Genomic DNA, 25,594 nt, shown 5'->3' with positions numbered 1-25,594 from the left:
GTACAAATCATAGTACGAATGATTTCTTGAGTACCATGATAACTTTAACTATTGGGCAAATACTACTACAATTTTTAACCATATCTTAAGTGTTCTACTCTGGGGCAAGATCTGAATGATATTCAGTTGCTGTACTATGCCAAACCTGCATTAATAGACATGTAGCTATTTGCTATCTCAAACCCTTCCAAAGTGGCTTTCTCATAATTTTCTGTTGTACAGAAGTCCCAATCTCCTGAGACAATTTGGAGGTATAAGAAAAGTCTGTAATTTGTTTGAAGCTTGTGTACTCATTATTGTTCACATTCCCAAATTATTGAACTCGTTTAAATGTTGATACGAAAACCATAATGCTAATTGCTGTGGATTCATCTAATGTCTCTGAAATCAGAGGACTTGCAGTTGATATGCCTAACACGTTTGTTTAAAATGTCTGCGCTGTACTTATGGGAAACACCTTTTGTTTCTAAACAGAATAGCTAAGTGACTATTTGGATGCACAAAACATTGATAGAAAGCAAACCTTCAGTGAGATTCAAGGACCATTCCATGGGGACCACATCTTGAGCTAATTTTTGGAGATATCGCTACAGACAACAATTGTGGTCCCAAAATTTCACCAAACATTTCTGTTTCAATTTTCAGCCAAAGATGCTTTGCAGTTTTGGAAGTCTGTTTTGACTACAAGTGTGTTCCTCCTGGTTTAGATGAAACAGTTTTCCTCCTAATCGGTGCTGAGTTGTATACTCTGGTATGTGGAGGCTCCTGAATGATGAAGAAGTAAGATTACTTGCCACATGGGGTCTTCCTTATTTTTCTAATAAACTCATTCTTTACATACCAAAGTTAGTCCCATTGGAATTTCTTTGTATAGTTACTGTGTTTTTAGATATTACATTTCTGTATAACTTACCATATTGTATAATTTATCTGTGACACTGGAAATGAACTGCCCCATTAGTCTGCAGAAGAGATGCCCTTTATTTGCAGGGAGGAGAATTATGTAGACCATAGCCTGATGCTTTTGATGTCTTCCAAAGGAATTATCTCCTCGTCTGCATTCTACATTGTCAACCTATGCTTCTTGCATTCCATTATTTCAGAAAGGTGGAAGAGAAAATCCAGGATATTATATCTGTTGGTCTAGCTTCTGTTGTGGGGAAATTATTGGAATCTATTATTAAGGACAGAGTGGCCAAGCACTGAAAAATTTGAACTAATTTAGAGAGAACCAACATGGATTTGTAAAAGGGAAGTCATGTCTTATGAGCCAAATTGAATTTTTATGGAAATAATATAGTAGAAGGCAAGAGAATGTTAATTAATGTAGCTTACATGGACTGCACAAAAGGGTTCAATAAGATTCCACATAAGAGACTGGAAACTAAAAGCTCATAGAACTGAAGACAAATGACCAAGTTAGAGGACAAGAGTGAGGATAATCGTATCATTTGAATCTAAAGGAAGTGATTAGTAATGTCTGACAAGGACCCATGTGTTGAGGCTTCACCATATTTGCTGATGAATTGAAGAACACAGTAGAGAGCTACATATTTGAGTTTGTCAGTGATGCAAAGGTTAGTTGAATACTGAGAAGTATGGAAGATGGGAGCAGAAAATTAGAGACATTTCAAGATCAGGTTAGTAGGGAAAAACTGAGACAGATGGAATTCAACGTAGGTAATTCTTCCATTTTGGACCAATAAAAGATAGAATCCAAGTATCATTTAAATGCTGAACAGCTAGGAACAGAAGAGATCCAAAGTGATGAAGGGGTCCATGGACATGAATCACCAAAACACAATAGTCATGCACAAAAAATCAAACTAGCTATTGGAATGTTAGAGAGCTGGGATATAAAGAGACGTTTTGCCGATGCTATTAGAAGACCTGGTTAGACCACGTTTAGAACACCATATGTAGTTCTGGGCACCACACCTTAGAATATATAGGCCTTGCAAGGATTGCAGAACAGATTCACCAGAACATTCAGGACTCTAAGGGTTAGATTATGAAGACAGACTACAGAAGGTTAAGGGATTATTTGATTCAGGTTTAAGAATTTTGAAAATAATTGTGAGACAGAGAATCTTTCCATAGGCAGGGTAAGTCTAGGTCAAGGAGACGTAGTCTTTTAAAATCAGAGCCAGGCCATTGAAGAGAAATATGGAACTCCCTCCCTGAAAAAGCAGTAAATGCTTGCTCAGTTAATATTAAATCTTGATTGTTTTTTGTTAGGCAAAACTATAAAAAGATTTGGAGCCATGGCAGGTAGAGGGCATTAAGATGCTTAGCTGAATTTTTTTGAGGCTGTAACAAGGGGGATTGATGAGGGCAGCACATTTGATGTAACCCACGTGAATTTTAGTGAGGCTTTTGGCAAGGTTTCACGTGGCAGTCTGGGCAGAAAAGTAGGACACAGGATCAAAGAGTAAATGGCAAGTTTACTCCCAAATTGGCTCAGTGGCAGGAAGCCAGATGCAATGGTTGACAGCTGTATTTCAGACTGGAAGGCTGTTTCCAGTAGAATTCTACAGAGCTCTGTATTCAATCTCTTGCTTTGTTTTTCATCATATATCTCAGTAACTGAAATCTATGATTAAGGCATTTGCAGATGATACAAAACCAGTGTGATTGATTCATGAGGAGAGCTGCAGGAAGATGTCAATGGACTGGTCAGGTGTGTAGAAAAGCAGCAAATAGATTTCAGTTTTGGTGAAGACAGGTAATACGTTTGAGGAGGGTAAACTACGCAATGGGATACACAAGGGTAGGATGCTGAAGTATAGAGGAGCAGGACTCACAGACCACTGAAGATAGCAGGACAGGTCGATAAGGTAGTTAAGAGGCCATACAGAATACCTTTTCTTGACCAAACTGTAGAATGTAAGGGCATACAGGTCGTTCTAGAATGGTGTAAAACATGAGTTAGTCCACAGCTACTGTACATAACATAGCAGCAGCAATAGGCCATCTGGTCCTTCAAGCCTGCTCCACCATTCAACTAGACCATGGCTGGTTGTCAATGTCTGCCATTTTTACACACAATCCCCATTCCCTTGATATTTTTAATATCTTGCAATCTAACCAGCTCTGCCTTGAATATACTCAGTGACAATCTCTGCAACCATCTTGGCAGTTGGGGGGGATAACTCTCAATTCTCTCTCCAAGTGAAGAAATTCCACTTTGTCTCAGTCCTAAATGGCATATCCCTTGTTTGAGATTCTGTCCCTTGGTTCTTACATCTCTAACCACTATATCTCTAGGGCTAGATTATAATGGTAAGAAGTGTTTCTGCAGTGGTTTTAGAAAGCCCTATGTAGAGCAGTATAGAGTAGTTTTAGCACTGCATCTCAGGATATAATAATATTGGCAGTTGTGCAATGCAGATTCACCAGAATATTATGAGGGCTGTATTGGTTTCACCACAAGGAGATTCCATAAACTAAGCTTGTATTCCACATTACAAAGGGTGATTTGATGCGTTTAAGATACAGAGAAAGCTTCTCTGGTGGGGGAGCCTAGGATAAGAAAACTGCCTTGCCAGAAGTAGGCCATTAAGCACAAAGGGTGGTAATAGTGTGTAACACTTCGACAAAAACCTCAACCAGTAATTTTAAATGGGAGATCAGTGGATTCTTGCTAGTTATCGTGCGTGGACACTGCATGCTCGCAAACCCATGTGAATTTATTTAAGATTCCTATCAGCCACAAATTGCAGAAGACTCGAGAAGCTGATTAAATTGGTCACCTGTATCCCTTTTCAATCATCATAACTCTAAAAAAAAATTGTTCAGCTCCCCTCTATACACATGCACCGTCTGCCATTTTTCATCGTAACAAAGCAGAAAAAAATCATGCGAACAACATCTGTGGAAAGCATAGAAGCATCACAGAAAAGATGTAATCTCACTGGGGTATAGAGGAGATTTACAAAGATATTGCCAGAATTGGAGAATTTAAGCCATAAGGAAAATCTAGTTAGATCAACATTGCTCTGTTAAAATAGAGGAGGCTGGAAAAGCTTTAACTGAGGGGTCTCGATAGGAATTGGATAGGAAGGACCTTAACATTAAAGGTCAGTAACCAAAGGGCAAGGATTTGAAGTAATTAGGACAAGGTTAAAAAAGGGAGTTAAAAAATATTTTCACCCACAGGGTAATGGAGGTCTAGAACTTACTGTCTTAAAGGGTTGTACAGGCAGAAAACAGACATAACATTTAAGAAGTACTTGGATGTATACTTGACCGAAACCTACAAGTCTCTGCACCATGAGCTGAAAAGTGAGATTGGCTTTTTTTTTAATGGTTGGCTGGCACAGATATGGTGGACTGAATCACTCTTTTCTATGCCATAAATTTGTATGATTCACACAGATCCGCCGTGGTTTATTTAATATATCAGCTTTGGCTCAGTTGTTAGCACACTTTACTCAAGGTTGTGGGTTCAAATCCTATTGCAGGACTTCAGCATAAAAGTCAATGATGACAGTCCAATGGAGTAGCAAGAGAGTACTGTAGTTGGAGGTGCCATCTTTTGGATGAGATGTTAAAGCGAGGCTCTGTCTGTTCTATGAAGTCGATATAAAAGATTCCATGGCACTGTTTTGAAGAAGAGCAGTAGCATTATCCCTACTTTATATATATTTTATTATATAAATAACTGGCAATACAGCAGGATATTGATAGGCTGGTTGATTGGGCAGATACGTGGCAAATGGAGTTTAATCCGGATAAATGTGAGGTGATGCATTTTGGCCGGAATAATATAGGGGCAGGGTTTATGATAAAGGGTAAGCCCGTAAGGGGTATAGAGTCGCAGCGAGACCTGGGGGTGCAAGTGTACAAGTCTTTGAAGGTGGCAGTGCAAGTGGAGAGTGTGGTGAAGAAATCCTATAGTATGTTAGCCTTTATAGGAAGGGGTATAGACAAAGATTTGCGTCAGAGGCCCAGCAATCTCATCCCTCACCTTTCTAAGCAGCCTAGGATAAATGCAATCAGGCCCTGCAAATTTATCGGTTTTAATGCCCTCTAAGAGCCCTAACACTTCTTCCCTCGTAATCAATAATCTTTCAATCGGTCTACCACTCCCTCAATGACCGTACTAGACATCAAGCCCCTCTCCTTTGTGAATACCGACGCAAAGTATTCATTCAGGATCTCCCCCATTCCCTCTGCCTCTAAGCACAATTCCCCACGTTTGTTCCTGTATGTATTTATATATTTATATATTTCCTCCATTACAACAGTGACTATACATTTGAAAGTACTTCATTAGCTTTAAAGCACTTTGGGACACCTGGTGGTAGTGAAAGGTGCAATATAAAATATACATTTTAATTTTAATCGCATGGTGGCACAGACTTGAGGTCCTGAACTGCTTACACTTTTTCCCATATTTAGAATGGAGAGAATTGTTCAAAGATTGGGAACAAGTCTGCGAGGTTAGATCACTTTACTTTCATAGAGTAAACAATGTCCTGAGAAATTGGTTGTCCAAGTTAAAAGATCCAAATGCAATTAGCTACATATATTTTGATAGTGCCACGGATCTGCCTAGTGACAGCAGCAACAAGAATTTAACAAGGCATGATCTGCCTAGCAACAGTAGTAGTCAACATTCAAAAGTTGTGATTTTTCTCAGTAATGAGATTAGCAGGCATCTTGCTTAAAAGCAGGTATAAATTGCCCTATTAGTACAAAACAGCTTACCAAGATGACTGAGAGATCAGTGGAGGCACACACATGCTAATTTCTCAAGTCAAGGAATTTGAGAGATGCAGACAACATAATGAAGAACAAAAGAGGAAAAATTATATAATCACCAGCACCCTCTGAAGCAGACAGTTTAGTTTTACGTCTAACAGTCCGGAGGCTAGACCTCCATCTAAGTCGAAGGCAGAGCAGAAACCTTTGTTGAAGTAGTTTTGCTGAAGCAGGAAAAGACATTTTCCCAGATTGATCCTTAGCCATGTTGTGTGATAACTATAAGCTGGATTTGATTTATGTAGTTTATTCAATTTGGATGTAATTGGGAAGGGGAAGACTTGAGGAGTTCAGCAATCATAGATATAATTTGGAACAGGGGTAATTTCTACATAAACTGTTTAATGATTTGTACACTTAATTGTCTTAAAGTATTGTAGTCCTGTTTGTGTATTTGTGTTTTTAATATATAGTCTTTAATAATTGTTGTATGATGACGTAGACTGGGTATCTTGCTGGGTGTTTCACATAACTCCCCCCACCGTTCCAATAACAAAACTGTACAAGTCAGTGTTTCAAGTTAGGACAACCTCGCAGGTAACATCAGCTTGGTTCATGACTTTGTTTTAAATTATATTGTGTATTGGGGTGGGTACTCTTCCACTGGTTGGAGTCATATCTAACACAAAGGAAGATGGCTGTGGTTGTTGGAAGTCAATCATCTCAGTACCAGGACACTGTTGAAGAAGTTCCTCGGGGTAGTGCCCTTGGCCCACCCATCTTCAGCTGCTTCATCAGTGACCATCCATTATATTGTGCACTCATCAGCCAACATTCCCATTCTTGACAATGTTTACCACTTATAATTCCTTGTTTCAGTAAGACATGACAACATTTAAGCTTGAGCTGATGTGTGACATGAGTGTAACGTGCTACTTAAGTGCCATACAATGACCGTGTCTAACAAAAATGAATCCAACCATCTCCCTCTGACATTCAGTGATGTCATCACTGAATCCCTCAGTGTCAACATTCTGGGGATTAGAATTGACAAACTGGACTTGACCAGCCATATGAATACCGTGTCAACAACAGCAGTTTGGAGATTGGGAATTTTATCGCAAGTAACTCCCCTTCTGACTCCTCAGAGCCTGTCCACCACCAACATGGCAGAATTCAGGAGTGTGATGGAATACTCTCCAATTGGGTGAATGCAACCCCAACAACACTCAAGGAGTTCAACATCATCCTGGACAAAGCAGCCTGCTTGATTGGCATTCACCCCACCATCAGCACCACTGATGTACAGTGGCAGTAGTGTGTACCATCTGCAAGATGCACTGCAGCAATTCACCAGGCTGTTCCAAACCCACAGTCTCTACCACCTAGGACAAGGGCAGCAGGTGCATGAGAACACCACCACTTTCACATTCAATCTCAAACTGCATATCTTCCAGACCTGGAACTGTACTAACATTCCTTCCCTGTCACTGGGTCAGAATCCTGAAACTCCCTTCCTAACAACACTGTGGGTGTATCTACACCACATGGACTGCAGCAGTTCAAGAAGGTGGCTTTCCTGAACATGCTTGCTCTTCACCACACCACCAACTCCACCACCCCCCGCCTTTTATATTATTACTATCCCAATCTATAGTAGGATAATTGAATAAAAGCAAATTACTGCAGATGCTGGAATCTGAAACCAAAAGAGGAAATGCTGGAAAATCTCAACACGTCTGTCAATATCTGTAGGGAGAGAACAGAACTGACATTTCGAGTCCAGATGACCCTTCTGGACTCAAAACATCAGCTCTTTTCTCTTCTGACAAATGCTGCCAGACTTGCTGAGATTTTCCAGCATTTTTGCTTTCAGTAAAATAATTGAAGCCCTCCTTTATCATTGTTCTATAATTCTTGCACATAATCTGTAATTTCCCTGCAAATTTGCTCCTCTATATCTTTCCTACTATTTGGTTGCCATTAAGTGCATCCATTACAGTAATGTCAACCCTGTTGCTTCTTAACACTCTCACTAAATAGATTCTGTTCTTGATCTCTGCAGGACATCCTCTTCCCTCCAGTACTGTAATTCTCCTTGATCACTACTGCTCCCCTACTCTTTCTTTCTTTCCTTCTCTCACCCAAAGATTCTATTGGTTGTTAAGCTTCCAGTTTTTTTGGATATTTAGTTTTAGGGTGTATTAAAGTAATAAATGACTCATCCTAGTATTGTGACTGTAAACTAGTCTCTCCAAAGTGCTGCACTCTGTCCACATTAGCTAGTTCTGTCATTGGTGGAGCAAGTATTTTAATCCATCAAGATTAATGTTTGCCATTTCTAAAAATCTCTTCTAAGCAACAGCCACAAGTTTAATAATTTCAAGTGTAATATTAAATAGGGTGTGCACTTAGAAAACTATTCAAATTTTTCATAAATTTTATTCTTCTGCCTATGTTGCTTCTTCTATGTAGGTTTTGAAACATTGCTTTTTTTTTGTATCCCATTGGTAAACCATTTAGAACATGAATAAAAATGTTGATGTACTTTGCCAAAATGTCCAAGTTTAAAGCACTTTTTAAAAACTGTACTAAGTTTAATATCCTAACCATTTAATATGTTTTTTAATTTTAGTAAATCGCCACCATAATCTGGTTTTTGTCTAGAAACTGAAAACCAGATTTGCTTGGTTCAATGATGCTCTTTCTCGCTGCATTAACAATCTGTCACAGTTTTAGTAACTGCTAATTACTAAATTGTGATGAGATTTGTGGCCAGAGAAATGTATTACTTTATAGTAGATTGTGGAATATTATTCAGCTGCAAAAACATGGCCGTGTGATGACTTTTCTTCTGACAATCTATTAACCTTTGTTAATGTGAAAAGTCTGAGACAAAATTACCAAAAAATAGTACAAATTATGTGAAAATTTCTCAATTTGCAGCTCTTGACAAGTGGTAAAAGAAAGCTCAATATAATAAAAATGTGTTATCAAAGGCTCTGTGGAGATACTGGACATATCATTAACGAGCTCCATTGAGATACCAGACAGGTAATTAACTAGCTCCATAGAGAAACAGGACAGGTAATTAATGAGCTCTTAAGAGTTACTGGACAATCTAGCGGGGAAGCACAACCGTTTAACTGGACAAGTTATTACCAATTCATTTTAGTGGATCCTTGGAGATAACAAGCAGATTAATGAGCTCTTTAGAGTTCCGAAATACTGAGGTTTGTTGAACACACCTGTGATCATCTACATGGAAAAGCCAAAGTAGCTTGGTGGATAAGTGCACCATGTGTTGACTTACCAAGCAATCCAGGCAAATAATATATTGGGTTCATTTCCTGCCAATCCTTATGCTAATAGGTTGGCTGAGTAGTGCATCCTCTCCTACAATTTGCTCTCATCAGCCTGTTCCTAAACTATTGAGCCCACTTCCTCTGGCCATAGTGCTATGTTAAATCCCCCCTTTGGTGTGCCCTGGCAACATATTTCTTCAGCCAGGTACACAGCCTGAACTATGAACAGGAGCTGTGTGTCATAGACATGAGGGGTCTTTGGAGATTCTTGCAGGTGTTGCCTGTCTTTGATCAGGACCTCCTTAAAGTCCAGGACACAGTTGCCTCGCATCACAGCTCTCTGTCTGAAGTGGAAGCTGTCATCCTGGGCTGCTGCTCAGGAATCTGCTTTTCCACCAACTCCATTTCTGGTGGCTGTTGGGGAGGCTGACTGTGGGTGCTAGGGTGTCATGATGTGGGTATGCCGGCGTTGGACTGGCGTAAACACAGTAAAAAGTCTGACAACACCAGGTTAAAACCTGGTGTTGTCAGACTTTTTACGGTGCTAGGGTGACCAGAGTTGGGGACATGCTGACTGGTGGAGGAGTGGCTGGATGACACCCCACAAGTTGGCTCAGCTCTCAAAACGGTCGTGCTCGGAGGTGCAACTGGCAGAATTCAATCTGAGCGTACCCCTGTTCAGATGGAATTTCACACTGGCCCTAAACCCAGACCCATCCTTCCCAGAACTGGATATTCAGCTTGAGTCACCCCACAGAAATGTCCTTTGCCGGTGCACAGAGGGATTTCTTAGATGGACTGCTGCTGCACACATTCCACAACCATATCCTCGCCCATCACCCAGACACTCCTTGCTGTGCCTTGTTGCCATCATCCCTGTATGGAGGGATCTCCCCACTACACTGGGGACCTGGGATGGAGGCTAGTACACACAGCAGTACCATACAACCGTAATTTGTACTGGTTCATGGACTCCTCAGAAACTTGCATCTTTTCAGAGTCCGTGGATTATGTCTGTGTTGCATGTTATAGGCTGCACTCCCTTTTTAGTTATCTAAAAATCTTTTTGTTGATGTTCTGTTTGCACTTCAGTCTCACACTCCTGATTTACAGGCACCCTCGAGGATCTCCTCATGAATCTGCTCCTCGGCCTAGCCAAATGAGCTACAAACAGGTCCAGGCAGCTGGAAACTGAGGTGGGGGGGTGTCATTCAGCTCAACTATCTGACCCTCTACCACAGCTGTGTGTTTGTGGCCGGGTGTCCCTGGAGAGGGAGCTTGTGGTGTTCGAGGGCACTGTCTAGCTCCCCATGATGTAGAAATGCCAGCGTTGGACTGGGGTAAACACAGTAAGAAGTCTCACAACACCAGGTTAGAGTCCAACCAGTTTATTTGATAGTAATCCCACAAGCTTTTGGAAACGGTGTCCCTTCATCAGGTGTGTGGAACCTACCTGACGAAATAAACTGGTTGGACTCTAACCTGATGTTGTGAGACTTCTTACTAGGCTTTCCATGCCCATTGGGCACCGCAGGGACTGGGAAGTATTATTAATCCCCTAAATCACATCTTGATTTAATGTTTTTGATTTAACGTTTTAAGTTTCCTTTGCTTTGTTTTTTGTTTCGGGCAGTTGCCTTCTTTTTGGGGGCTGCCCTTCTTGTTTTATCCCGAGTTAAGTTAATTTAGCTTATTTGATTTGACCAGTGTTAAATCTAGCTTCCCTATTTAGTTCCACAATTTGCATTCGTTTCTGTTCTACTGAGTCTACAATAGGCAAGGGAAACATTGAAAAAAGTATCAGCTGCATTGTTTTGTAGAAATTCTTGTATCTGCAAAAAGGTACAACTGCAGTCTGCTGTCGAATTTCTAAAGCAGTTCGTATGTTTCACATTCTTGGAGATAACAAATGCGTAAACTCTTGTGATCTCAACTCATTATTTGACCTGGTGTTCATGATAAACTCATGATCCCCAACATAATGCGATGGTGTAAATACAAGTTATTCCTGAAACCAAAGAAAAGTTAAATTTTTTTTAGCTAAAGGAGAGCCACTAATGTAACCATAGGTGGTATTTCTGCAATGCACTTAGTGGTCGCAAAATCCAAGCTCCAGTTCCGTTTGTAACTCCACCACCTAAATGTTTACAGTGAGGTGAGAAACTATGAATTTTTCTATTTTTCTACATCAATGGACACCCATTTCTTTTTGGATTCTGGTAATTTCTAAGCATGAACAGAAATCGGAGATGAAATTGATTATATACTGCCTTCCATTTCTTCCTGACATATTCAAATTCTGAAAAAAATTAATATTAAAAAATTAAAGATTGTGGGCACACAGAATAATGCTAAGAGGTTCAATTGACAAAGCAGCTGAAAATATGAGTTAACATTACTCTTGTCCTTGAGTCTTGCTATTAATAACATGACTTAGTGGAGCAACTTTACAAGTATAAGCTGAACTCTTAAAGCCATGAGTTAGTTTTTACATACTTTTGATTATAAACAATCTTCTGGATTAATACCTTTTTTTGGCCTTGACTAAATCTTACTTCATTAAATGTAAAATTATTAACATCTGTGAATCTGTAATGTTCTGTTTTAAAAATGTATTACTACATATTGTATTAACAGCATAAAAGCTTAATGCTGTAACATCTCAGCAGTTTTTAAAAACGTATTGTTACATTTTATCTCTCATTGAGCTATCTCAAATATCTTTCAATTAGTTTATCTGCAAGTTGCTACTCGGGTTCAGACATTCTACTTATAAATTTGTGTATATACTTCTGTAACATTGTGTTTAAATGGATTATTTGTACAAATAGTTTGTAAATAGTTTACAAATCAGTTTGTCATGTGTGGTAATTAAGGTTTGCCTCTTTAACCTTTAGCCACAGACCCATCTGAGCAATTGACCACCATATCCTCCAGCTTGTCTGACATGAGAACGACATCAGATGAAGAAAGGGCACAACAAATTACTGCCACACTTCTATAAATGGAGCTGTTCTTAGTTTTCACCACAGCTAATTCGATCCAGTTCACTTCACTCATTTTTCTGAGTGAGATCAAAAAAGGAGCCATGAATGAACAAGTCCATCACGTCTTTGACACATCAGTGTGAGAATGAAAAGCAGGCCATGAGGGAGGGTTCCTGTCTTTAGAGTTCAGACAATACCTGATAAAAGAGTGCCTCATTCAAATCAATCCTATAGCAAGTAGGGCAGAACGCCTGACAACACTATTACAGACTAGTATAATGAGATTTAGCAGGTTTGATTCACCAATCAGTTTTTTCCTTATCGCTGTGACCTTTGTTGTAATGTGACCTTTTTTTTATCTCCCTGACCCAAATCTCCACTGGGGCTAAAGGCTATTTTAGGTTCTGACTGGGTTTAATTTCAGTCAGGTGAAGTATTCTGATTATAGCCGAAGCACCTGTTTGTAGCTTTCTAAACTGCACTAGCAGAAAGAAAATAAACATCAAATAATATTTGACACGTCTTGCTGAGATGAAGCCCTGCTTTCCAGAATAAAGTATTACATTTTTTCATTTTTTAGTATTTATACAAAATAACACAACTTAATTTGGACCAGAATCTTTTTAAATATAGATAATACAAACCATTTTCTTAGTCGTATCTAAGTCACGTATGCCTGTTAATCTTGCAATAATTGAAATGGGTAACAATCAAAACTTATTTAGACAAAAATTAAACTAGAAATTTCACAATGAAGTGACAGTCTGGCCTCTTGCATGATGTTGTGAAGTAATGAGAATTTTCGAAGTGTATATAATGGCATTGTAGTAAATCTCATCACAGAGAATATGTGTGGCAAATATTGAAAGGGAGATGTGATTGGTTTGTCCTGGAAATATAAACTTCTCGTATAGATATAGAATAGAATTTGTCATGGTTTTTTTTTCAAATTTTGGCTTATTCGAGTAGATGAATAATAAGATGAATTTGCCACTTCCCCATTTGAGTGATACGCAAGGAAAGGGAGTAGTGGAAAAGTGAATCATGCATGACTGTTCTTTTGTATCTTCATAGAGTCGCATTAAAAAATGCTTTGATCTAGCGGCAGGTAGACTGCCTATATTTTTGGTAAGCAAATCCAGCATTGTGCAGCAAATGGGGGAGGCTAGTCTGTTTCCACTAACTTGGTCACTGCAGCCTTACTTGGGTTGGCCTTGCACCAATTAAGCAGCTTCATGAGAATGGACATCTTCAAAAGAAAAGAGAAATAGGGCTGTGCATTGAAGTTTCAAACATGACATCAGTGTAATTCTTGTAGCAAAATTCTGATACAAAGAGCATATTGAACTGCTCCAGATGTCAACAAATTTCATTTAAATCAACAATATTATACTCGCTCCTGAATTTAAGCTAAAGTTTTTCTTTTTCTTATTCCAGTTCAGCGAAGCCCATAAATTCTGAAGATAGAGTGACAGTAGCCACCGACAGACATAAATATCTGGAGAATGATCAACATTCAAATAACACATTCAAGCAACACCACTTTGAATACTATGAAGACAAAGCCAGAGTAAGTGTAAGGAAATATGTTTTGATGTATGAGTAAAGCAATCCAAAACACACAGCAAATGCCATAATCTTGGGAAGTAGTTTCTGTTTTGAGGTGAAGCTTTCACTTTTTGACTCACTTTAGTATTCATTTAAGCTGTACTCATGACTACTCCTCCATGATACCCTGGCTTCTATGCTACTTTGATAAGACTTGAAATTTTTCTCTACAAAAAAATTATGATGATTTTTGAATTAAATTCAAATAACTATTTAATAATGATCCTGTTTTTACTAAGATTCTGAAAAGTGATTCATTTTGCAATTTATGGATTTGGTATGTTCAACCCACTACTTTTTGATTTACCGTGTCTCTTTTTTCCAACTCTTTTTTTTATATCTGCTTTTATTACTGGTGTTGGTCATTCACTCAGTTTCTCTACTTTTGAAAAACATGCAGGTTATACTTCAGCAGGCTTTTGTTTGTGTCATCCCAATAAAGTAGTGAAATGTTTGAGTGCTAGTGTAGCCTGTCATTGAACTCAGCAGCTGCAGCGAGAATGAGTTCTTTCAAACTTTCTCAGCTGGCTGAGAGTTGGTGTGTCTAGTAGAGTGGAGCATTCTTTCAAGAGAGCAAAAGGATAAAAGGTTTGCCTCATCATAATAAGTATCTGTTGTTAAGTGACCATGAAACCCAAAGGCATCTCTCCCCTGCCATCAAAATTAAGGCATGTTAGAGGAGTTGAATTTCGGGATGAAAATGGAATTTTAAAAATGGATTTTTTAAGAAATGCTGCTTGTTTTTCTTGCTAGTTTTGGCCAATAAAACTTACTAGGTTTAAGTAATCTTGATGACTTTTGTTTAAGCAGCCCAGAATGCATTACTAATTCTGATTTAAATTTACAATAAACATGCAGTAAAAAAACATACCAAATCTAGGTAGATTCTGTCTACTTTGTCCTCACCTAGCAAGCTATAGTTGACGGCTTATCCAATGACAAGTTTTGAATTAGCCACAAATGTATTTGAATTAAAATTTTTGGATGTCTGAGGCCATAATTTAGCCCTGTCTCATTCCATTTGTCACTGAAAGCCACAAAATGCCTTGTCATCTTCATATTCAACTTTCCAAGTGCTCTCCTGGCTGCTATCCCACCCTTCAGCCTCTATTACGTTATCCAAAACTCTGTTCCCTTACCTTTGCTGACTTAAGTTGATTTTTGGTCCCTGCACACCAGTTTGAAATTCTCATCCATGTGCTTAAACTCACATATGGCCTTGCCCCTTCAAACCTTTTTGTAACCTACAGCCACTCCCTCGCAGAACTCTCTGATTTGTCTAACTCTTGATCTTTGTGCTTCCTGCTCTGCCTCACGCTACCATTGGTGGCCATGCTTTTTGTCATGTAGACTCCAGAATTTGGAATTCCCTTCCTAACCTCCTCTGCCCTCCTCCTTGAAGCCCTCCTTAAAATCTATTTGTTTGACCAAGTTTTTCATTGTCTCTGCAACATCATCTTTTGCTCCACTTCTACAAAGCACCTCAGGATTTTTTTACACTTGTATAGAGCATTTGAAAGTTCGTTTGGGAATAAAACATGGACCAAACACACCGTACCGGATGAAGAAGAAGTAACACGACAAGCTAAGAGATGCAATAATGTGGTGGCGATCGAATAGCAAAACAAATCCTAAAATAACATTTTGTTAAGCAATAAATCATTGTCAGCAATGCGAATTTACATAACACCTTATTACAAAATATGGTTTAAGATATTTCACAATAGAAAAAAGGTAAAGGAATCAATGCTCACCGATGACGTTTAGACAGGTGACCAAAACACCATCAAAGATAGCTGTTTCGGAGTTCGAGCAATGCAGCAGTTTAATTAGTGAGATTGAGAGAAATAAGGCTGAATCGGGTAAAACTTCTGCACCAATGATGGGATGAAGAGAGGTGAGTAAATCTCCATATTCCAAACTTGCATAAATAGTAAGTACTATTAAGATATTTGTCTTCAGGTTTTAGTTTAACAAATGTTAAAATTTCTATTTGTTTGTGCGATGAGGACTAGTGTAGAGTGCACAGATCCAATATCATAAAATAGTAAATATTGTGTGGATAGGAGGCTGGTTAACTCAAATGGCTTGTGTGGGCCAGAAAGATGCCAACAGCACAGGTTTGATTCCCTTTCCAGCTGAGATAGAGTTGCAACCTGCCTCTTTGTCTTGCCCCTGAGAGTAGAAGGCAATATCAAACCACCACTGACGAGAACTACCAAGAAATTAGCTCCGAATGAAGCATCATCAGACAGTGAGTCAAGGATTAGCTTTCAGATAAATTTCACATACGGGACCATTGAATGGATTTTTTTGTGCTTACGTATTTCATTTATGAATAATCAAAATTTTTATAACCCATGTAGAGTTGGTATACGGTCACAGTTTTGTTTTGATCCATGATGTTTGGGAAATTAACATGTACTTGAAGTTTGCAAATTCCTGCCAAACATGAAGGGCTTTAGTGTGTTCAGTTTTTTTTTGAAATCTTATAACATGGCCTGGATTAATCCATTGCTGATCAAAGTGAAATTTGTAACCAGACGTGGAATTCCAATGTACCATTCCCACTTGCTGCCGTTTTTATGGAAGTCTTGGTCCAAGCATAACATTTCTTGGCAGTCTAGTTAAACTTTAATCAGAATTCCATAAAACTAGAGTTTCTATCAAAGTAACATGTTGACACATCAGTCGGTGCATTTTCTCCACAGACGGCATTCATTTAGGCAAGTTTCCTGATTGACTATCAAAGTGTCAACAAAATGATATCTTAATTTTATAGTCTGTTTGGTAAAACTACTTTGATATCAGTAGGTGTATTGAGACTTTGTTGACTTTTTTTCCTCCTATGTATATTTAGTAACCAGAAGAATGATATTTGGTAATTTGTATAGAGGATTATTTTTGTTTAGTGGAAATGTTGTATTGTTGAGTTTTTTGCCATTCACACTGCTGTAGTCTATGGATCCAAGTCCAAATGTGTACTATCATATATTGTACCACTGCAATGAAAACTTATTTGTATTGTCTTATTTTGTGCCATGATTTTAGTCAAGTGGTAGATAAATAATTAATAGATGGTGTTCTTAGGAGCATTCTATAGTGATTTATTTTCACATGCATTTTCATAGGATCCAGGGGAAACCATTGCAAAACAATGAGAGGTTTCAAAACCTTAATAAAAATGGACATAGGTGTTAAAGAAGTTTTTAAAAATGGAAGTATCTTGATAGCATAGGGGACAGATGGAAAGAGGGAGTCTATTCAAAATTTTTAAAATACTGCTTTTCTAAATAGTTTTTTTTAAAATGAACTGTTGGTTAGCAAATGATACGCCAGCCTGATAATCTCCCATATATTTTCAGGATTTCAAATGGCTTTCCACCAAATAGGTAGATATTATCTAATTACTAATTAAGTTATGTTGTGCTATCCAGTGAATACAATTTTTGCATAGATAATTACTGTAAAATTCTGAATACTGTCTTGCAGATTTACTGTGCCATATTTCAGATTAATTGATGGCCGAAAGTGTACAAATTACTTTTCAAATTCTTAATTTTAATTATTAATTGTAAAAGGTTTCTCTGGTTAAGGATGTTTAAATGTAGTGTCTTTTGATATTCATTTTTTATGAATATATTTGGAGGCAAGGGGATACTGGAAGGCTGAACATAGAAGAATGCCAAGTTGGCATCACACCATTTGCTCTTTCATTAAGAATCTACATTGGTTTCAATTGGTGCATAATTTATGTGGTTTCCATACAAGAGTTTCAGGATAATTTGTCTTCAGTTCTCCATCATTGGATACTGAAGAGGCTTTATGTGGATATGTGCATAATAATTAGATTTGCCACCATTTCAGTTCTAGTGCCAGTACCTGTCTCCAAATCAAAGTGTTTAAACAGGAGTGATAGCCAGTTTAGAAGGCAGTGTGAACTCCTTAACACCTAATTAAGCACTGAAAAGTAAATGGGGAGAGTAGAACAGTAAATGTGAAAGTAACTGTATTGATATTCCCAGAGCCAAGTTCCTCATTATAACAACATTGAGAGGATCATAGCTTGCCAGATCTTCCATTTTATGTGACTCCTCAAACTGTTTTGGATACCAGCCTGTGAAGCTTTGACATGTTTAATCATATAAGTGTTCTTGCTTGCAAAATGTATTCAGACAAATTTTGAGGAAAAGATTTCTTCCACATTAATCAATAAGTCTAATTATTGTTAGAAATCCAAGGATAAGATTTCTCAGGTGTCTTATGAATCTGCCATCAGGCTGAAATGTGGGTTAGAAGCCTGCACTGTGTGGGAAAACAGTCACTTGTGGTTTTTCTCTCTCTCTCTCTCTCCTCCTTCCCTCCCCCCCCCCCCCCCCGCCCCCGCCACCCACCACAGGCAGCCAATTAAAGGGCCTGGAGTGGGCTCACTATCCAGTTAAGGATGGCAGATGGGCTCTCATAAGGAGGCCATCCGAAGGCCTTCCAGCTTCAAAAGGCAGCAGCCTGCTTTGGCAGAAGCAAATCAAAGGTGCTTCAAAAATTGGAGGTTCCCCTCTGCAATTTTTAAAAATCTAAACCAAGAAAGAGATTTGCAGCTAGGACACTTCTGTGTTGAGGGAGGAAGGATGCCTAAGATCACTGCAGTGCCTGGTAAGACAGGAGGGTCTTTAGGAGTACTGACCCACACCAGTCTGCCACCCAGTGGTCGCCTCCAGATAGTTAAATTGCCCCCACTCTCTGTGGACATCTGAGGTTTTCTAGTCGCCCATTTCATTTGTATTAAGTGCCTATTAATTACCTGGATTAACTATCCATTGCATGTGGTCCTATTGAATCCCCATCCTGATTACACAAAATGGCCCAGTGGGGCCTAAAAATCAAGTCCCAGATTTTTGATTTGGAATTTATTTTACTAATTCATTGGGGGTTTTTTTATTGTAACAAGTGCAATGTGTGTATTTGTTATCCTAGCTCTTTTTTAAAAAAAAAGCCATCTGCAAAATCTGATTATTGAAATTGAATCTATAACCAAATACAGTCTCACATTTGGCAGTAAAACATTTCAGAGTTGGAAATATCATCATTTCACACTAATTTACTTCAGCTGTGCAGGTGCGAGTAACCTGTTTCCTGCAGAGTCAGCTAGATGAGAACGGTAAAATATTTTGACTGTTTTGAAAGTTTATGGTGATTCTACGCCTGAATCAGTTTCAGATAATGATTTTTCAGGTGGGAGAGGTGATAAGTGGCTGCTAAATCTAGATGTTAAACAGTTGCATTTTTAAAACTACCTGAAGGAGTCTGTCACTTTTCTGATTTTTGTACGCATGTACAATAAATTCCATTATGGTTTATCTAAAAGAATAAATTCCAACTTCATTGTATATTTTCTAAACTCCATATGATGTAAGATGTACCATGTGACATTTCTGGATCTAGTATTTTATAGGCAAGCCATTTATAGATGTAGTATTATTCTAAGGAGCTATATTTTGTCTATTAAGGGTTGAACTAGACCCATGTGTAGCAATAAAAACATACATTCACTTTAGAAACTTACACTTGCCACCTAATTTGTGTTTTATTTCTAATATTGAACTACTGTAGAGTAGAGGGGGTAATGAACCTTTTCAATTCACGCTATGGAATCCTTTAATCTTGCATCATGTTGTGAATAACCCAGCTCCAGCTATAATAAACAGTTGTGTTCAAATCTTTTTTATGTGTAGTTTGAAGGTTGTTTGAATACCTACTGGACCTTACTCTATGGATAAAGTAGCACCCCCCCCCCCCCCCCCCCAGCCCCCTGGGCAGCAATAGAAACAAACATTATTGGTTCTGTGCACATAGATGAAACACTGCCTGCCTACAATCAGAAAATATGGTAGCTGGCAACACCAGAAATACTGGTCCTGAAGTTCTTGAAAATGTTCATGAAATCAATACTGTATGTATGGCCTACTGTCAATTTTTAGCAATAAAAAAATGTGAAAGTGACTTGGGTACATTGTTATATTGCACCTGAATTTCCTTGATCTTGTATGTCAGTTCCACAAAATTTCTGCTCATTAATGTAATTGCCCACTGCACCTAAAGTTGTATCTCTGGTGTTTATGGTCATCTTTCTGCTTCTATTTATGGTTACAGATGTACAAAATATTTTCTGTATCTTTAAATGCAATTTTATGACATTAGAGTGATTTGCAATTAATGTTCATAATTACATTTTCTTAAATATACTTGATGGCTTCAAATTATTTGAATGCTGCTCATGCATAAATTTCATAAGTAACATGGCGTGAATTTGCTAGCCCTGACCACATACACTACTTTCCATTTGTTATACATGATTACTAGCAGATTCCACATTTTCACCGATGATATCCACATGTTCCCCAACATCTCCTCTCTCGACCCATCCACTGCCTTTTGATTCATCACTTGCCTGATATCCAACATTGGATGAGCAAAACTTTGCGCCTATTAAAGTCTTTGTCTTCTATCCCCGGCACAAACTCTATTCCACAGCCACCAACTCCAGCCCCCAAGCTGACAACTTTCTGATGCTGGCTTCAGACTATTCCAATTCTTCAATGTCCTGTTTGACCCTGAATGAAACTTCCAAGTCTGTGTTCTCGTCATCACTGAGGTTACTTATTTCCAGCTGCATAATATTGCCTGGCTCCACGACTGCATTCGTTTTCGTCTTCGTCGTCTTCTTCGTCTTCGTCTTCGTCTTCTTCTCCCCCTCCCCACATTGGCTGCTGAAACTCTCATCCATGCTCATGCGACCTTTAGGCTCAATTATTCCAGTGCTTTCTTGGCTAATCTTCTGCCTTCCACATCCTGTGAATCTCAGCTCGTCCAGGACTTTGCTGCTCATGTCCTAACTTTCAGCAAGTCCCATTTATCTATCACCCTTGGGCCTCAAATTTAAAATTCTCATTCCTGTGTTCAAATTCTCCCCTCTACATAACCATCTCCAGCCTCGGGGCCAAGTAATCCTTGTCAGGGACTGTGCATGGGATTGAGCACCATTGTCTTGCACAGGCTTTGGAGGCCTGAAATCCTATTTTAGTGGGACCGCTGATGAATGCTTGAGTTCATGTTGCCAGTACAATAAAGACATAAGGACTGGAAAGTTGGCTGTGGTCTGGGGCACCTCCTGGTGAGTAAAGGTCTTAATTTCCCTCCCAGCTCCAGTTGGAAGTATGTCTAAATTGAAGGAGGTTGGAAAAACACAGTCCGTGGTCTTCACCTTGTAGTGCTGTCACTATACAAGTCAAGTCTTTGGAGACTAGCCTACAAAAATTATCAAAGTTCTGTTGCTGGAGTAGCTCCTTGAACTAATTTTTTTTTAAAAAGTGTCTAGAGAGCATTGACTACAGCAGCTTGAACTTGTATGCTGCCTTGAACATAATGAGACATCCTATGGTCCCTCACAGGAGCAAAATGAGGTTTGATACCAGTTCAAACACAGATATTGGGCAGTTGACTGAACACATGTTGAAAGAGAGGTTTTAAGGAGTGTCTTTAGAGGAGGAGACGTAGTGATGACACATAAACCAACCTAGGTAATAACGTCACTTCGTTCTTGGTTTCATTAGGAGGCATTTAGTGATCTTTGCAGTTTTTCTGCCACTAGTTCAATGTGTTTAGTGACCAGAGTTAGTGATAACAGCTGATTAAAAATAGCTATCTGACTACATGTCTATCAAAATGCAGCAGTTTTACAGGAGTCTGTAGGTTACGGTAGCTGGTACTTAAAGATGCAAGTAGATTTGGTTAGAGGAATATCATTCTTTTTTTGAAGAGGATAATCTGTTTAGGGTACTGCTACACTTAATTAAAGGCATGCCTCCAGCTGAATATGGCACACTCTTATTCAAGGTAAAAATCTGCTTTATTTTTGCATTGATATTTTAATTAACTATTTTGTTTGTGTGGAAAAGTTAAGCTAATAGTGATTGTTCAGTAAAAATATAATTGGTGTCCTATGTAACTTTTTCTTATAAGTTGACTCATGATCAAACTCTTGCCACAATACTTTTGGAATGTATTAGAACTAATGCAAAAGTTTTCTTTCTCAAGTGAATATAGACTCTTAATCAATTGCATTCACCTGGCTGCATACCAAGGAAATAGTCACACTGGTGCAATTACAGCTGTTCTTCCAAAATGTTGATTAAAGCACGTTGGAAAAGATAGACCCCCTGTATCTGACCCATTAACTTCCTGATCTAGGAGTACTTGATGCTGACATGCCATATAAAAATTAAAATGTCTACTCCCGCTTTTGATATCCTTCACCTTTTGAGCATTATTTTAATATGAAAGTAAAATACAGTCTGAAAGAATTAAATATTGAATGTATAAAACACTGGCATTTTCAAATAGTGGTCTGAGTACGAATGCAGTTAATAGGAAGTTCAAAGCAAATTTATTTTTGGATAATGATCACAGAACTGGAGGACCAGATCAAACTACCAAGGAATCAGGAGACATATTTTGTCTATTTTCACAAAAGGTGTAATAATTCTAGTTAAAATAAGATCCATCACAATCATTCATCCTTATTAAAATGTAATTTTGCAAAAACATTTCAGTTTTCGACAGTTGAATTATTTCTCTTACCCAGAACATCCAAAAAAAATTAGTGTACCGATTTACAGATGTAATGGCATTGATTTCCTGGCCATGCATCTGACTTAACCATTAGGTGAAACTGGGATGGTTGAGACTAAAAATAGCTAGCCACATGAACTGGTGCAACTCTTTATCCAGTGGCTCATGGGAAGGCATGCTACCATTTAAATGCAGATCTGTGAAATACATCTTTCAATGTGCTTCACGCAATCTGCCTGCTTGGCACAGTGGATGTAAGGAGTTCTCATTAGATACAAGACCACTCTGTTCTCTTGTCCCAGTCCTGAGTTGACTTTCTAAGTAGTCATCCTTGATGAAAATACAAATAAAAAATCCAAAAATATTTCCTTTTTATTTCTGAAGGTCATTCCTTCAGTGAGAATCTGCCCAAAAATGTAAAATCACCCCAAAGGCTGGAAAGGCAGCTGGGGTAATGGGGTCTTTACCCCATCCCTACAAAACAATTGCCCCAAGCAGTTAGTTTTAAAGGATCCTATTGTATTTAATATTTTAATGAAATATGAAGCACTAAACTTTGTTTCCAAAATGTATGTTGAAATTGTAAATCATTGTATCAAAATGAGCAAATCTATTTTAATTTTTTTTAAATCATTCTTCTTTCCCCTCTCCTTCCTTAAATAGTCCACAATGTATAAACCTAAGCCTCATGTGCTTCAAATATTTGTTACTTACAGCAATTACAGTTCCTGGGTTGGGTTGGACGTTTACAGAGTTGAGGAGGAACTTCTTAACTCAAAGGGTGGTGAATCTCTGGAATTCTCTGCCCGTTGAAGTGGTGGAGGCTACCTCGTTAAATATATTAGATAGGTAGATAGGTTTTTAGTAGGCAAGGGAATTAAGGGTTATGGGGAGAAAGCGGGAAAGTGGAACTGAGCTACTTCAGATCAGCCATGATCTTATTGAATGGGGGGGCAGGCTCAAAGGGCTAGATGGCCTACTCCTGCTCCTATTTCTTATGTTCTTATTTTCTATGTTCCAAATATGAAATTAATTCCAATAGCAATTAATCTATATGATAACAGTGAATATGTAACTAGACACTCCGCAAACAAACCAGGAGAGTGCAAGAGGATTGAAATTTAAATTATCCTTGTATTTTAGGTAAGTTAAAAGTTCTCAACGTGCATGTTTCGTGGAGCTAATTTTGAAATAGCTGCAGTGGGATCTCCGTATTGATGCTGCCATCTTTGGATAAGCCAGTCCCTGTCTAGAATATCTAACGGTGTAGCATCATCAATCAGCAATGGGTTTGTTGCAGATAAAAGTAACTTTTTTTAAGCTGGCACCTGGTATTAAGTTACTTGTGAGTTTAGAAATAGTCTAATACAAGGAGGATAAAAATTTATACAAACCTAACTTCAGTTTCTGATTCCAGGATCCCAGTCTACTTGCTGCTGGATATCGTAACTTATCATATGATGAATTGATCTATGAACTTGTGAAGCACAAAGAACTTGTTAAGAGAAAGGATGGTCAAATCCGGGAGCTTGAGGACTACATTGATAACCTTCTAGTGCGAGTAATGGAGGAAACTCCCAGCATTCTTAGAGTACCATATGAACCATCAAGAAAAGCTGGAAAGCTTTCAAAAAACAATTAGCCATATTGGCAAGCTGTTATTAATGTGACAAAATGAAATGGCAACTCTGAAGACCTTTGTAGTCCACAAATTGGGAAAGAAGTTTACAGGACAGAAATGGTATAATACTTTCCACAGTGAGTATTGAGTATTTGTTGCCAAGCAAAGTAGAACCAATATATCCTTAGTCTTTCTCTTAGCAATTTGGCAAACATTCAAGTATGAACTTAACTTAAATGTCAATTTGTTTCAAACAATGTGTAATCGATATGTTGTGCAGATTAGCACATACATAGTGACTTCACTGGTAGACTGACCATGGGGAGCCTTCTCTTTCTGAACGATTCTCACCCATTGGCCATGCATATTTATTTTTATATTACTCTTTACAGATAGAATGTAGCAACAACAGAATGAATTAGCAATCTAAAATATAGCATTTCTGTAATTATACCATTTAAATAGTTTATTGTTTGGGAAGTATTCAACATTTATTTGGGGAGTTTCCACAGTATATTTAGTGTTATATTTTATATTATTATTGTGGAAGCCATAAATACACTTGAAAATATTGAAGCAAAATGTCAGTGTATTCTGTGATGCCAAATCTGATCACTTTGTACTTGCCTATGACTTGATTATCTGTTATGTTTGTGTACTTTGGGGAAGGGCCTGACATATTTATTGGAGAGGAGTTCACACAGTAAATTTAGTGGAGTGTTTTCTATTATTTTGCAGCAGCATTCATATACTTTAGTTGAATATATTTGAACAAGATGTAGGCATACTCTGTGATGCTAAACAAATCACTTTATTCTTGCCTGTTACTTGATTACCTTATGTATTTGAATCTTCTAGTACTTCCACAACGCTGGGCTCACTTTTTGGAGCTCTTTTTACACCTGTATTTCCACCAAACACATGATTCACCTAATATTGCAATACATTCGAAAAATACAATGTTTTACATTCTCATTTTATCTGAATTTCACCGTTTAGGAGGAATCTCTATAGCAGAAATACAATGGGCTTTTTTTTTTAGAACAAACATTGGAATGTTAAGTTGTCATCTGACGCTGTGTTTATACTGGCGTTTTTGCATTTAAGAGAAGTGGGTGATTGTCGATTCAAATATGGCACTGTAACTTAAAACACTAAAAAGGTGTGACCCCTCTCGACCACCCCCACTGTGCACTGGATTTGGTTGAGAGTGCAGTGTAACTCCAGCCTGAGATATTTCATCTTTTTGAAATGGTATTTGAGATTTCATAGAGAGAACCAGCCTCCAGTGGTGAATTGTTCATACGGTCTTAAAATAAAAATGTTAAACTCTGTCATTTTAAAAATTAACTGATCTGAGAGTTCTTGCAAATTCTACACTAAGTTAAATACTTTTTTGTAAAAAAAACAAAGCTTCTTTGGTAGCTGTTCAGAATAAAAGTTGTACATTTTATGCCAAACTATACAAAGTTTTCTTGTGCATTTTAAGTTGAACCATAAACACCACATTACTGAATAGTTTCTAACAGTTGATTGCCATTTTCAGTGCATTGTACTTCAAAAGTACTCATTTACCTTTATATTCCATTGACTGTCACAGTTATTCAAAAAATGTTTTAATGCTATACATTTAATAATCACAGTCGGTGGTTAAAAATTACTGTCATTTAGATTTGTGAGCATCTTAAGGTACCTAGTGACTATTTCTTACAGCAGGTAGCCATTTCTTGTATTTGTCC

General features: G+C 38.1%; 1 protein-coding gene across 2 annotated transcripts in view; it reads left to right on the top strand.

The window, feature by feature from the left end:
- The window catches only part of rab11fip2 (RAB11 family interacting protein 2 (class I)), a 92,334-nt gene extending 67,010 nt beyond the window's left edge, over positions 1-25,324 (top strand). Inside the window, exons 4-5 of one of the 2 annotated variants that reach the window (XM_080205845.1) lie at positions 13,436-13,568; positions 23,652-25,324. In XM_080205845.1, coding sequence (XP_080061971.1) covers positions 13,436-13,568; positions 23,652-23,876 — 358 coding nt within the window. In that variant the 3' untranslated portion in view covers positions 23,877-25,324. Of the gene's footprint in view, positions 1-13,435; positions 13,569-15,114; positions 17,950-23,651 lie in introns of those variants that run through there. The other variant, XM_080205846.1, reaches the window with a different exon arrangement.
- Positions 25,325-25,594: the final 270 nt, after the last annotated feature.

Source organism: Carcharhinus amblyrhynchos, chromosome 17, assembly GCF_965287045.1.
Source record: "Carcharhinus amblyrhynchos chromosome 17, sCarAmb.v2.hapA, whole genome shotgun sequence".
Classification (NCBI taxonomy): domain Eukaryota; kingdom Metazoa; phylum Chordata; class Chondrichthyes; order Carcharhiniformes; family Carcharhinidae; genus Carcharhinus; species Carcharhinus amblyrhynchos.
The sequence above is the reverse complement of the archived record's forward strand: the minus strand, read 5'-3'. Positions and strand labels throughout refer to the sequence as shown.